This window comes from Gossypium raimondii, chromosome 7 (genome assembly GCF_025698545.1).
Source record: "Gossypium raimondii isolate GPD5lz chromosome 7, ASM2569854v1, whole genome shotgun sequence".
NCBI lineage: Eukaryota > Viridiplantae > Streptophyta > Magnoliopsida > Malvales > Malvaceae > Gossypium > Gossypium raimondii.
Genome location: NC_068571.1, coordinates 44,184,189 through 44,197,012, shown reverse-complemented (window position 1 = coordinate 44,197,012; position 12,824 = coordinate 44,184,189). Strand labels below are relative to the sequence as shown.

The following is a 12,824-nucleotide window of genomic DNA, read 5'->3' as shown; positions in this document are numbered from 1 at the left end:
TTAAGAATCAAGGAAGTTCCTCCATTCGCTAAACCAATTTGAAAGTATCATACATATAGTACATACTAGGAAAGATAGAATACAAAAATCACCAATCATTTCAGTAATTTTATTGATTTTGTTCCTTGACACATCAATTTAAGGAATCATTTAAGTCCACCGATGAAGGCAGCGGTGATGATAGAATATTACTATCATCATTCCGATTTAGTCCTAGTTGCCACAAGACATATATAGGAATAGATGCCTGAAAGTGGGCTAATCACGGTGTTTAGGGAAGAAAACTTATGCCACGGTTTTGAGGAGAGCATTAACAACAGCTTCTCTAGTCGGCAAAGCGGGAATTGCACCTCTTTCTGTCACGGTCAATGCACCGCACACGTTAGAAAACTTGAGAGCATTTCTCAATCGGTCTTCGTCCTGCAAGATTAAACGAAAACTTTCAACTTGCTTTTATGTTTTGTACCGCATTAATAAGGAGAGAATAACAGCATTCTTGCTCGCAATAACCATACTCGACTCCTGGAATCATTTCATGCGGCTAAATTTAAGCATTGATACTTAAAAGGGAAATACCTGAATCAAGGAAAGATCAGAAGCTAGTTGCGATAATGTTCCAGCAACAAAAGCATCCCCGGCACCAGTGGTGTCTACGGCTTCTACTTTCAAGCCCTTCACTTTCCCACTGAATTCCTGAAAAATATTATACATTTCTCAATTCCAGATTCGACAATATACTAGATCGCTCGTTCTCATAACCTGATGTTGGGTAAAAGTATCATGGAGGCCTTTGTACTTGGAGTTGAATTACATTTTGCCCCATTTACTAAAAAAAAAGAGCAAATTAATCCTTATGTGTTAGATCAAAGTGCAAACTGGTCATTCTATTAAAAATTTATCTATTTCTACTATTAAAAATTGTTCCCTATACATCAGAATGAGATACGTGTAATTTTCTGATTATTCTGTCAACCACATCAATTTTTAACAGTAAAAAGAAATGAAAATTTCAACAGAAAGGACCAGTTTGCTCTTTGATCTAACACATAAGGACTAATTCGCCTATTTTTTGAATAAAGAGACAAAATGCAATCTGACTTAATTCAGGGCCTCCATGGTACTTTTACCCCTGATATCGGGTCTCATTCAGGGTCATGAACCCACTTTTCAAGGCCGGTAAAATACGGCCTCTCCCAACCCCATTGCCATCTTACATCTAGAGTGGCAACTCTAGCCATCACTGTTCCGAAGAGTCCAGCGGTCGAAATAAATTACATGCAGAAAGTAAAAAAGAAAATGTCATAGAAACATATATATTGAGCTTACCTGAGTATAATAACGGCAACCATCCGCGCCCTCTGTAACTAGAAGCAATTTCAAATTCGGGTGGAACAACTTGCGGACAACAGCATCATCGTATGGATCTTCTCCTTGTGTTAGAAAAGAGATCTCTTCTTCACTTACCTGAAATCCACACTCATTTATTGAAATCATTAATATGGATATAGCCATTTCCTTTTACTTTACGCATTACACTCTACCTTGATAATATCGGCAGTATCCCAAATGCTCAAAATCCCTTTCCTTGCACTCTCCGCAGAGGGCCATAACGGAAGCCTAAGGTTGGGATCGTAGGAAAGAACAACACCTGCATCCTTTGCAACTTTTGCTGCAGCAATGTGAGCCGACTTGCATGGTTCTGTAATAAGACTTATGGAACCATAATGAAATATCGTTGCCTGCCAAAAGATGAAGGTGAAAACAGAAACAAAAATGCTAAAAAGGAAGGGACCTATAAGCAATTATACACGAACCCACACCTTGCCAACATGATGAATATTAAGGAGATCACTAAACTATTAGTAAATTTACGTTTTGGCCACTAAACTATTTGTTTTCTCACATCTTCCCGTTGTGTTTTTAGTTTTGTTAATTAACGGTTATAGAGGTAACATACCTTTGTAATCAAATCAAAATCGAGTTCATTTTCTTGAAGCAACATATCAGCACTAGGATTACGATAAAACATGAATTCACGTTCACCGTCACTCCTTAATGTTACGAATGCTAAAGCAGTTCGTGCACCAGGATCAAAACGCATCCCTTCATTGTTGACGTTATTTTCCTTTAATATGTCAGCAAGCATGTACCCGAATTCATCTTCACCAACCTGTCCACATCATACAATTAAGCTCTAATACCATGTGCACCATACACCATAAAACCGATAGGTAATAGGGGCCTAACTTGAATATAAGACCAGATTAAACACAAGACCTAATAGATATAGGATAAAATTACTTAAAATAGAGAAGTTTTATCGATGTAGAGTAGCCAAATTTCATAACTATGAAAGCACAAGCATGAATGAGATATGTTAGTATCATACTCGACAAACAAAAAGAATACATACCTTCCCGATAAAAGCAGATGAACCACCAAGACGAGCTATGCCGACAGCTACATTAGCAGGAGCACCCCCAGGGGCCTTTTTAAATGCAGGGGCTTCCGCCAAAGAAAGACCACTGATCGTCGGGACAAAATCTATCAGCATTTCCCCGAAACAAACCACAAGTGAAGAATCCATTATTTCAGGTAACCCATCAACAGAAAGGGCTTTTGCTGAAACAAATAAACAACATAATGAAAATTATACACCACAATAATTACAATCCGCAGGTAAAAACTAGAAAACTATAATGTTAGCAATGGAGCATTACTTAACATTCGTGTAGCTTTTACTTAACGGCAATGTATCAAATAATAATCCCTCTACATTTAAAGCAACAAAATCAACTCCTAATTATCTTTGCATCACTCAACTAATCAAATGGCATCATGTAAAAGTACCATGGAGGCTCTTGTATTAGGAGTCAGGTTATATTTTGCTCCCTTTACTTTAAAAACTGAGAAAATTAGTCCCTATACATTAGATCAAAGAGCAAATTAGTCCTTCCTGTTAAAAATCATCCGTTTCTATCATTAAAATAAAAAACTCCTAATTATCTTTGCATCACTCAAACTTATCCTCCACTCCACTAATCAAATGACACTATATATGTATATATGCAGATTTCCGTTTTTTTTTCTCTAAATCAAAATTTACTCTATATATGATGCTATCAATTGCTTAATACTATTAATCCATTTTTAAACAGTACTCTTTATATGATCAATAAAATAAGGTAAGCAACTAAATTTGAAAATCCTTGTGCTCCAACTTTTAGATAATTAAACAACTATTTAAAATCATTTACTTTTTTAATTAATTAAGTTTAAAATCCATAATCCATGCTTTCCGCAGTTCTAAAATTAGCTAATTAGCTTTTTTCTTTTCCTTAAATCATACTTAAAATTAAGAAGAGAGAAATTGAGTACATTTTCCTGAATGATCCCATAAACTACTACAACAACTACAAAAATAAAACTCACAATTACTCAAAATAACCCTAGAAACAAAACTAATCATGTGATATAAAAACAAATTTGAATTTAGAAAAAGCCATTTCAGCTATCCTAAATGAAAGTTAAAAAGTACCTTGGACATGTAATTTAGGAGTAGCACACTGAAAACGATGAGGAAAATAAAACCCAGAATCTCTAACCTTGCCATGACCCAATTTTACTGATTTATGAACTGGGTAAGAACCCAAACTACCACAAAAGCAAGAGGAAGTTGAGTAAAGAGCAGCCATAAAAGAATTTATATATGAACAAAATTGAAAATGATTGAATTTGGGTGGATGAAGGATGGGTTAGCAACAAGATCAAAATATTTGGGATTTGGGTGCTTTTTTTTTTCTAAATTTTTTGGAGAAGAAAAAAAGATAAACAAATGAAGTGAGAGTGAGAGTGAGAGTGAGAGTGAGAGTGAGAGACTGAGTAATGGAGAAAACGAAGTAAAGATTTTTGTCTCTTTGCGGCTTCGGCTGTTCTTCATTTGGACTTCAAAGCCCAGATTTTAATTTGGAAAGAAGAATCCAATTCTTTTCAGTCCAAAACCAATTTTTCTCTATTTTATCCTTTCCAAGCTTTCACAGTCCCAGTTGTGTATTTTTTTTTGTTGTTTTATTGTAAATTGGCCCTTGAACTATAGTTTTATTTCTAGGTTGGTTCTTAATTTTTTTTACAATAAGTAATATATAATAAGAAGATGGCATTTGGTATATTTCTAGTGAACAGCGTATTTTTTTTTGGGGGGGATAAAGTTGGATGGCCAATAAAACAAAGCAAATCCATGAATTAAAAAAATGAACTTGATTATTAAAAAACAATAAAAATTTTTATCTTTTTTTTTTATAAGTCATTTGTTTCTTATCTTTTGTTTTGCTTAGGGGCGATGTCAGTCTCCGTGCTGGCTATTGCCCTCCTTTTTCCTCTCCCATCAACCCTTTATTTCATTTTTCTTCTCATTCACTACACATATCTTCTCTCTTTTCAGTTTGCAGATCTATTTTGTGGGTAACTTTGTTGTCTTCACAAGTTGTGATGGACAAATGGCGATGCTTGTCATTTGCTAAAACTCCACCGGTCATCAATTTTTGTTTGCTCTCATAGCATGTTTTTTACTCTTGCTTATGCATGCAATCTTAGTTTTATAAGTGATTTTAGGGATGATTTTGTTGTCGTCCTCTCTAGTTTGGTGAATGCTCGATTCTTTTCTCGATTTTTGCTCACCACTTTGGACCATCCGAGGTTGATTTTCTTATTGTATTAAGTGCTTGCAATCACTCCAGATATGTCGTGCTTGAGTTGTGACAAAGCCAATTGTCAACGTGTCATAATATTCTATTGATGCTGAGGTTAAAACATTTGTTGTGTTGATGGAGCTTATCCTTCACCATCTACGACGAGTGTTTGCTATTTTTTTCTCTGAATTATATGGTTCCATTCATTGAATGAATTAATAAATTTACCTTTAAAAAAAATGAACTTGATTTCTTTAAATAAAAATAGGATAAATTTTATATTTATAGGTAAATTTTGATTCAATATGCAATGTGATATATAAAATTTTATTTGTTGTTGAAAATTTCATTTTGCTTTCGTGGTAAACATGGTATTTTAATTTTGATTTAGTGTAAACATTTTAAGAATAAATATATCTATTTATTTTCATATTAGATCAAAGTAATTGTTTGTATATACAATATGTAAATGTAAATGATGCTACATTAATTGTAAAGGTAATGGTTTGTGAAACCAAATCAAAATTTTACAAAATCAAAATTCATGTATTATATTACATATTTAATTAATTTTTAAAAGAAATTATCCTTATAAAAACATAAATAGTTAATATAATAATTAAATTAAATGCTCAAATGTAATTTAAATTAATTATTCTATATCTTATTCTTCTTCTTCTTCTTCTTTTCTTTTGTCAAACTGAATTCTATATAGTGTATAGTGATGTTGATAGGTCGATTTCACCGTATTGTATTTTTTGTTCTTGGTTTAGATTTATTTAAGGGTGAATAATTTTCTCTAAGTTGAATTCATTTTGAGAAGATTTGAATAGATAATTATAAACTATAACTTAAAAGAATACTATTACAACAAAACACCTTCAACTTCTTAAATATCTTGATTTATTGGGGAAGCCATATGAATGTGTTGTTTCATTATCTATACATTTCTTTTAAAAAAACACATTTTTCATTTTTTTAAAATAATGCCAATTACTTTATTAAATGAGAAAGAATAATAATGACAAACCATATAAAACGCAAAATCCACAAAGAAAATTAGAAATCCAAAATCAAAAGAGGCCTCTCTTTCGGAGGAGACCCTAAACGACGCTAAATCTTCAAGCGAAACAACAAGTGGACGATGAAAAATCACTTGAGGAGAAATTTTGGAGAAACAAAGATATTAAGAAATTCCCTATTGGAAATCATCAATATTTATGGAAAGTCAAAGATATGGGTATCAAATAAAGTCAAAGATATGGGTATCAAATATTGGAAAGTCAAAGATATGGGTATCGAGATATTGGCATAAGAAATCTGAGATATTTGCAATATTTGGTCCCTAATTGTAAAGTGACTTTGCAAGTTGATCCCTGAACCTCAACTATAAATAGGCATAACCATCTCTCATTCTGTATCTCATATTTGCCATTCTCTACTTAAGGCATTGTTCTCTCTCTCTCTCTCTCTTTGTAAATTCTCACTTGTATTTTGGAGTGAAATATATTTGGTAATGCCCAAGGACGTAGGCAAAATTTGCTGAACCTCGTTAAATTATTGTGTTCTTTATTGTATTATTCTGCATGAATTGTGAGTGTGATTGTAGTGATTTATTGTGCTATTAAATTACGATTGAGGAATATTCGGCTAGGAAAGACTTGGTACTAGCGATTCTTGTGATCCACCTCTCTTTCACGGAATTGAACTTAGTGTGATTTTTTAGTACAATAATTTTACTCTTTTACACGCTTCCGCACAATAATTAGTATCAGAGCTAGATTCGTACTTGGGGAATACAATCGTTCACGGTACTGTTCACGTACAGTAGTTGGGATTGAGGAGAAAAATGAAAAAGGTATCATCATCAGCAAAAACTATTGTGACCAATACAAAATTTGAAGTAGAGAAATTTGATGGTACCAATAATTTTGGTATGTGGCAATGTGAGATCCTGGATGTCTTATGTCTGCAAGAGCTGGATATAGCCCTTGAAGAAAAACCTGACAAGATGGATGACAAGGAGTGGGCTAAGATCAATAGACAGGCATGTGGAACAATTCGCCTATGTTTGGCAAAGAGCAGAATTACTCTGTCATGAGAGAGACATCAGCCAAGAAGTTATGGGATATACTGGAAGAAAAGTTTCTAACAAAAAGTCTTGAAAATCGACTTTATATGAAAAAAAAACTTTATCGATTCACGTATGCACCCGGTATGTCGATGAATGACCATGTGAACTCATTCAATAAAATTTTAGCAGACTTACTAAATTTGGATGAGAAATTTGAAGATGAAGACAAGGCATTACTGTTGTTGAATTCTCTTCCTGATGAATATGATCATCTTACCACCACATTGCTTCATGGGAAGGATACGATCACATTTGATGCATTCTATAGTGCGTTGTAAAGATCTGAGACTCGAAAGAAAGATAAAAAAGATCACAGAGATACAACTACAAAAGTCTTAACAGTAAGAGGTCGTTCGCATAGCAACAAATCTGGTAGAAGGAGTAAGTCCAAAGGGAGACCTGCAAAAGATGAATGTGCTTTTTGTCATGAAAAAGGGCATTAGAAAAAGAATTGTCCTAAGTTACAAAAGGGCAAGGCTATTTCTGATGCATGTGTAGCGGAGCATGATGATGAGTCAGACTTTAGCTTGGTTGGCATGGTAATGGCATGTCATACAGATGAGTGGATTTTGGATTCGGGATGTACTTATCATATGTGTCCTAATAAGGACTGGTTTTCTAGTCTTAAAAAACTAGAAGGCGGAGTTGTTTTTATGGGCAATGACAGCGCTTGTAAGACAATTGGAGTAGGTACAATATAATTGAAGAATCACGACGGCTCAATTCAAGTCTTGACAGATGTTCGTTATATACCTAGCTTGAAGAAAAATCTCATCTCATTAGGGGTCCTAGAATCTAAAGGGCTCACAATCACTTTGAGAGATGGATTACTAAAGGTAGTAGCTGGGGTATTGACGGTGATGAAAGGCACAAGAAGGAATAATCTGTACTATTTAAATGGAAGTACAGTTATTGGATCAACATCAACAGCTTCTGTGAAAGATGCAGATTTAGAGGCTACCAGGTTATGGCAAATGCGATTGGGACATGCTTGTGAAAAAGCTTTGCAGAGTTTGGCGAAGCAAGGCTTGTTGAAAGGTGCAAATTCTTGCAAATTAGAATTCTGTGAACATTGTGTTCTAGGCAAGCAGACGAGGATAAAATTTGGTTTAGCAATTCACAATACAAAATGAATTCTGAACTACGTTCACAGTGATGTATGGGGACCTACTAAAGTGGCTTCTTTGGGAGGTATGCACTATTTTGTTACTTTTGTTGATGATTATTCAAGAAAAGTATGGGTGTATCTAATGAAAAGAAAAAATGAAGTTTTGGATGCATTTCTTAAATGGAAGAAAATGGTGGAGACTCAGACAGGTCGAAAAGTCAAACGACTTCGATCAGACAATGGTACTGAGTACAAGAATGATCCATTTCTACAAATATGTCAAGATGAGGGCATTGTGAGACACTTCACTGTTCGAGATACTCCACAACAAAATGGAGTGGCAGAACGTATGAATCGGACTATACTGGAAAAAGTTCAATGTATGTTGTCCAATGCTGGATTGGGCAAGGAATTTTGGGCTGAGGCAGTTACATATGCGTGCCATCTAATTAACCGGTTCCCATCAGCTGTAATAAATAGAAAAACTCCTATGGAGAGGTGGGCTGGTAAACCTGCGACTGATTATGATTCTTTACATGTTTTTGGTTCCACTGCATATTATCATGTAAAAGAATCTAAGTTAGACCCAAGAGCAAAGAAAGCATTATTCATGAGTATAAACGGTGGAGTAAAAGGATACCGTCTCTGGTGTCCTGATACAAGAAAGATTATTTTCAGTAGAGATGTGACTTTTGATGAATCAACCATGATGAAGAACAAGGATTCACAAAAGGATAACAAAACTAGTAGCACTTTGCAGCAGGTGGAGCTTGAAAAGGTTAATGATGATCCAGCTAATATTGAAGGAACAAATGATGAAAAAGTTTCAACCCAAGAACTTCTACAGCAACATGATTCAATTGCATATAGAAGGCCAAGAAGAGAGATTCGTATGCCTGCTCGCTTTGATGATATAGTGGCTTATGCACTTCTAATTGCAGATGATGATGTTCCTTCTACTTACACAGAAGCAAGAAGTAACCCTAATGGTGTAAAGTGGAAGCAAGCTATGAATGAAGAAATGCAGTCTCTTCATAAAAATAGGACTTGAGAGTTAGTGACACTACCCAAAGGAAAGAAGGCAATTGGATGCAAATGAGTCCGGTATATGCAAAGAAGGAAGGATTTCCTGGTAAAAATGAAGTTCGATACAAGGCTAGATTGGTAGCAAAGGGTTACGCTCAGAAAGAAGGAATAGACTACAATGAAGTATTTTCTCCAGTTGTGAAGCATTCGCCTATTCGGATTTTGCTAGCCTTGGTTGAGCAATATGATCTTGAACTAGTTTAGCTCGATGTGAAGACCGCATTTTTACACGGTGATTCGGAAGAGGAAATCTATATGACTTAGCCAGATGGATTCAAGGTTGCTGATAAAGAAAATTGGGTTTGCAAACTGATAAAGTCACTTTATGGATTGAAACAATCTCCGAGGCAGTGGTACAAGCGATTTGATCAGTTCATGAAAGGGCAAAAGTACACAAGAAGTAAATTTGATCATTGCGTGTATTTTCAGAAGCTACAAGAAGGATTTTTCGTATACTTGCTCTTATATGTTGATAGTATCTAAGAGTAAAGTCGAAATTGAGAGATTGAAAACTCAACTCAACCTTGAGTTTGAGATGAAAGATCTAGGTGAAGCTAAGAAGATTCTTGGCATGGAAATATGTAGGGATAGAGCTCATGGCAGAGTTAGTTTGTCTCAGAAGCAATATTTGAAGAAGGTACTACAGAAGTTTGGCATGAACGAGCAGACAAAAGCTGTAAGTACCCCGTTGGCTTCTCATTTCAAGCTTTCTGCACAATTATCTCCTTCGACGAATACGGAACAAGAATACATGTTACAAGTTCCGTATTCTAATGCAGTAGGTAGCTTGATGTATGCAATGGTGTGTACAAGACCCGACATTTCATAGGCAGTTAGTATAATGAGCAGGTATATGCATAATCCTGGAAAAGGACATTGGCAAGCTGTGAAATGGATTTTACGGTATATTCAGAATACCATGGATATTGGATTATTGTTCAAGCAGGATACTACACTTGGTAAAGGTGTTATTGGGTACTTTGATTCTGATTATGCTGGTGATTTGGACAAACGAAGATCAACCACTGGTTATGTGTTTACACTTGCTGGAGGACCAATAAGTTAGAAGTCTACACTGCAGTCTACAGTTGCGTTGTCAACCACAGAAGCTGAATACATGGCTGTAGCAGAGGCTGTAAAGGAAGCTATTTGGTTACAAGGTATGGTTAAAACCTTGGGATTGGTTCAAGAGCTTATTAATGTGTATTGTGATAGTCAAAGTGCTATTCATTTAACAAAGAATCAAGTCTATCATGCACGTACAAAGCATATCGACGTGCGTTTCCATTTTGTGCAGGAAATTATTAATGAGGGGAAAATTCACCTTCAGAAGATTAAGACTGCAGATAATCCCGAAGATATGATGACCAAGGTGGTAACAATAATCAAGTTCGAACATTGTTTGAACTTGATCAATATTCTGCATGTTTAACAGTTGAAGAAGGCACTATCAAGTGTTGTTGACAAAGGCAAAGAGAATTGTGTGAAGATAAGATTATTCGAATCAAATCTTCAAGGTGGAGATTATTAGAAATCATCCATATTTATGGAAAGTCAAAGATATGGGTATCAAATAAAGTCAAATATATGGGTATCAAATATTGGAAAGTCAAAGATATGGGTATCGAGATATTGACATAAGAAATCTGATATATTTACAATATTTGGTCCCTAATTGTAAAGTGACTTTGCAAGTTGATCCCTGAACCTCAACTATAAATAGGCATAACCATCTCTCATTCTGTATCTCATATTTGCCATTCTCTACTTAAGGCATTGTTCTCTCTCTCTCTCTCTCTCTCTCTCTCTCTCTCTTTGTAAATTTTCACTTGTATTTAGGAGTGAAATATATTTGGTAGTGCCCGAGGACGTAGGAAAAATTTGCTGAACCTCGTTAAATTATTGTGTTCTTTATTGTATTATTCTGCATGAATTGTGAATGTGATTGTAGTGATTTATTGAGCTATTAAATTACGATTGAGGAATATTCTGGCTAGGAAAGACTTGGTACTTAAGCGATCCTTGTGATCCACCTCTCTTTCCTGGGAATTGAACTTAGTGTGATTTTTTAGTACAATAATTTTACTCTTTTACACACTTCCGCACAACATTCCCCAACTTGAAACCTGGACTAAGGCGGATTGAGCAATCTTCGGCCTTCATTAGCGGCAAAGGTGGCCAACAATGGTCCTCCACCCAAAAACAATCTTCTTTTCTCGACATGCCCTCTTGAGCCATTGCATGTGCAACCTAGTTCCCTGATCTAGCTATGAAGGTGAACCACCAGTCCAAAAATAGTTTTTGAAAATATTCATGTCTGTATAAAAATATAATCTTTAAAAAGTTAAGAGTAAACTATAATTAGTGTTACTAAACTAGTAATAAGTTTATATTTTGATCACCCAACTTCAAAAAGTTATAAAATGATTGCTAAACTATTCGAAAGTTTTTATTTAAGTCAATGAGTTTTTTTTTTAAGTTCAGATAGTGAGCTTCAAGTTAAAATTTGACAATCAGTATGGTGGAGCATTACCCATCGGCGGGTAGAAGAACATACTTTAGATCTAAGTCAATCTAGTAGTTAGTGTCGAAGATCGGAGAATAAAGTTGTTTGGATTTTGATTCACGGATTAGCGACATTCAAAGTTGTCTCATAAAAAAGAAAAACCTAAATTGAAGAAATGAAAGGAAATGAAAGCTTTCAACTAGTGTAGACAGTGCAAACAGAAAAAGTTGTACAAAACGATTTTAACAGTCCAATGACTTAAATGCGAACTTTTAAATAATTCAGTGATCATTTTGTAACTTTTTAAAATTGAATGACCAAGATATAAACTTAATATTAAATATAATTTACTCAAAAATTAAATATAACTAGATTTTGTCAAATGACAGCATGAAAATAGTTGGCTCCACCCTTAACTCGGTACAACTGAACCATGTGCTATTTGATCTTTTTGACCCATAAATACAACTAATGTTCGTTGGTAGTTAATATCAGTGACAGCCCAAACAAGACATAGAACTTCAACAATTAGACAGAAAAAAGTTAAAAAAGAAAAAAGACATGTCATTTTCAGTGGGTTTTTGCTTGCTTTCCTGCCCTACACGCTTTCTATCTAACATCACTATTGCATCCAAACACGTTTATATGTGACGACAGTTTCATATTTGCTTATCTCATATTACATTTCCCATTTTACATCCCATAAAATTTAATTTTGGAAACTTGTAACTGTTTTTTTTATAATATATTCAAATTTGGATTCCTTATTTGAGAGGATGGTGTAATATTGGAATGACAGAATCATGATACAAATTGATAAAATGGAGGCTATTAAAGCTATTAAGGAGTACTTGTTGACTTTTGACTAGTTTCATGTAATTTTTTTGTGTTTTTCGAATATTTATATGTTACATGATACAAAGTATGTTAGAGGTTGTTAAATTAAGAGTGGGGCGGTAGAAAATTAGATTAATGTTCCAAGTGACACAAGATTATAGTTTGAAATTAACCATAACATCCGACAAGTCTAGTTGCAAAAAACATTGAGATCTACGAACACGCGTTAAAAAGGTGTGGTCAGAATTGCTAAAACAATAAAATACTGTCTGCCCAAAATCTTTTTCTTTCAAGCCACAATTTTCCACTCTAAGCAATTACGCCCCTACTCTTAAAATCAACACGTGTCTTTTCCCTTTTGGTTCCTTTCCACAAAATCAATCTACACCTGTCCACATCCTACCTTTCCTTTCACGCGGGCAAATAAACCGCGTCAGTAGACCTTTTAAATACGCCTCCAAAACC

The 12,824-nt window shown here is 34.7% G+C and overlaps 1 protein-coding gene across 1 annotated transcript; it reads right to left on the bottom strand.

The window, feature by feature from the left end:
- LOC105789107 (probable fructokinase-6, chloroplastic) lies at positions 1-3,912 on the bottom strand. The gene is made up of 7 exons (XM_012616342.2): positions 3,539-3,912; positions 2,414-2,622; positions 1,958-2,170; positions 1,542-1,739; positions 1,327-1,464; positions 577-693; positions 1-420 (listed from the first exon to the last, which is right to left on the bottom strand). The coding sequence occupies exons 1-7, from the start codon at positions 3,693-3,695 to the stop codon at positions 286-288; spliced, it is 1,167 nt and encodes a 388-aa protein (XP_012471796.1). The 5' UTR covers positions 3,696-3,912; the 3' UTR covers positions 1-285.
- Between the last annotated feature and the right edge of the window lie 8,912 nt (positions 3,913-12,824).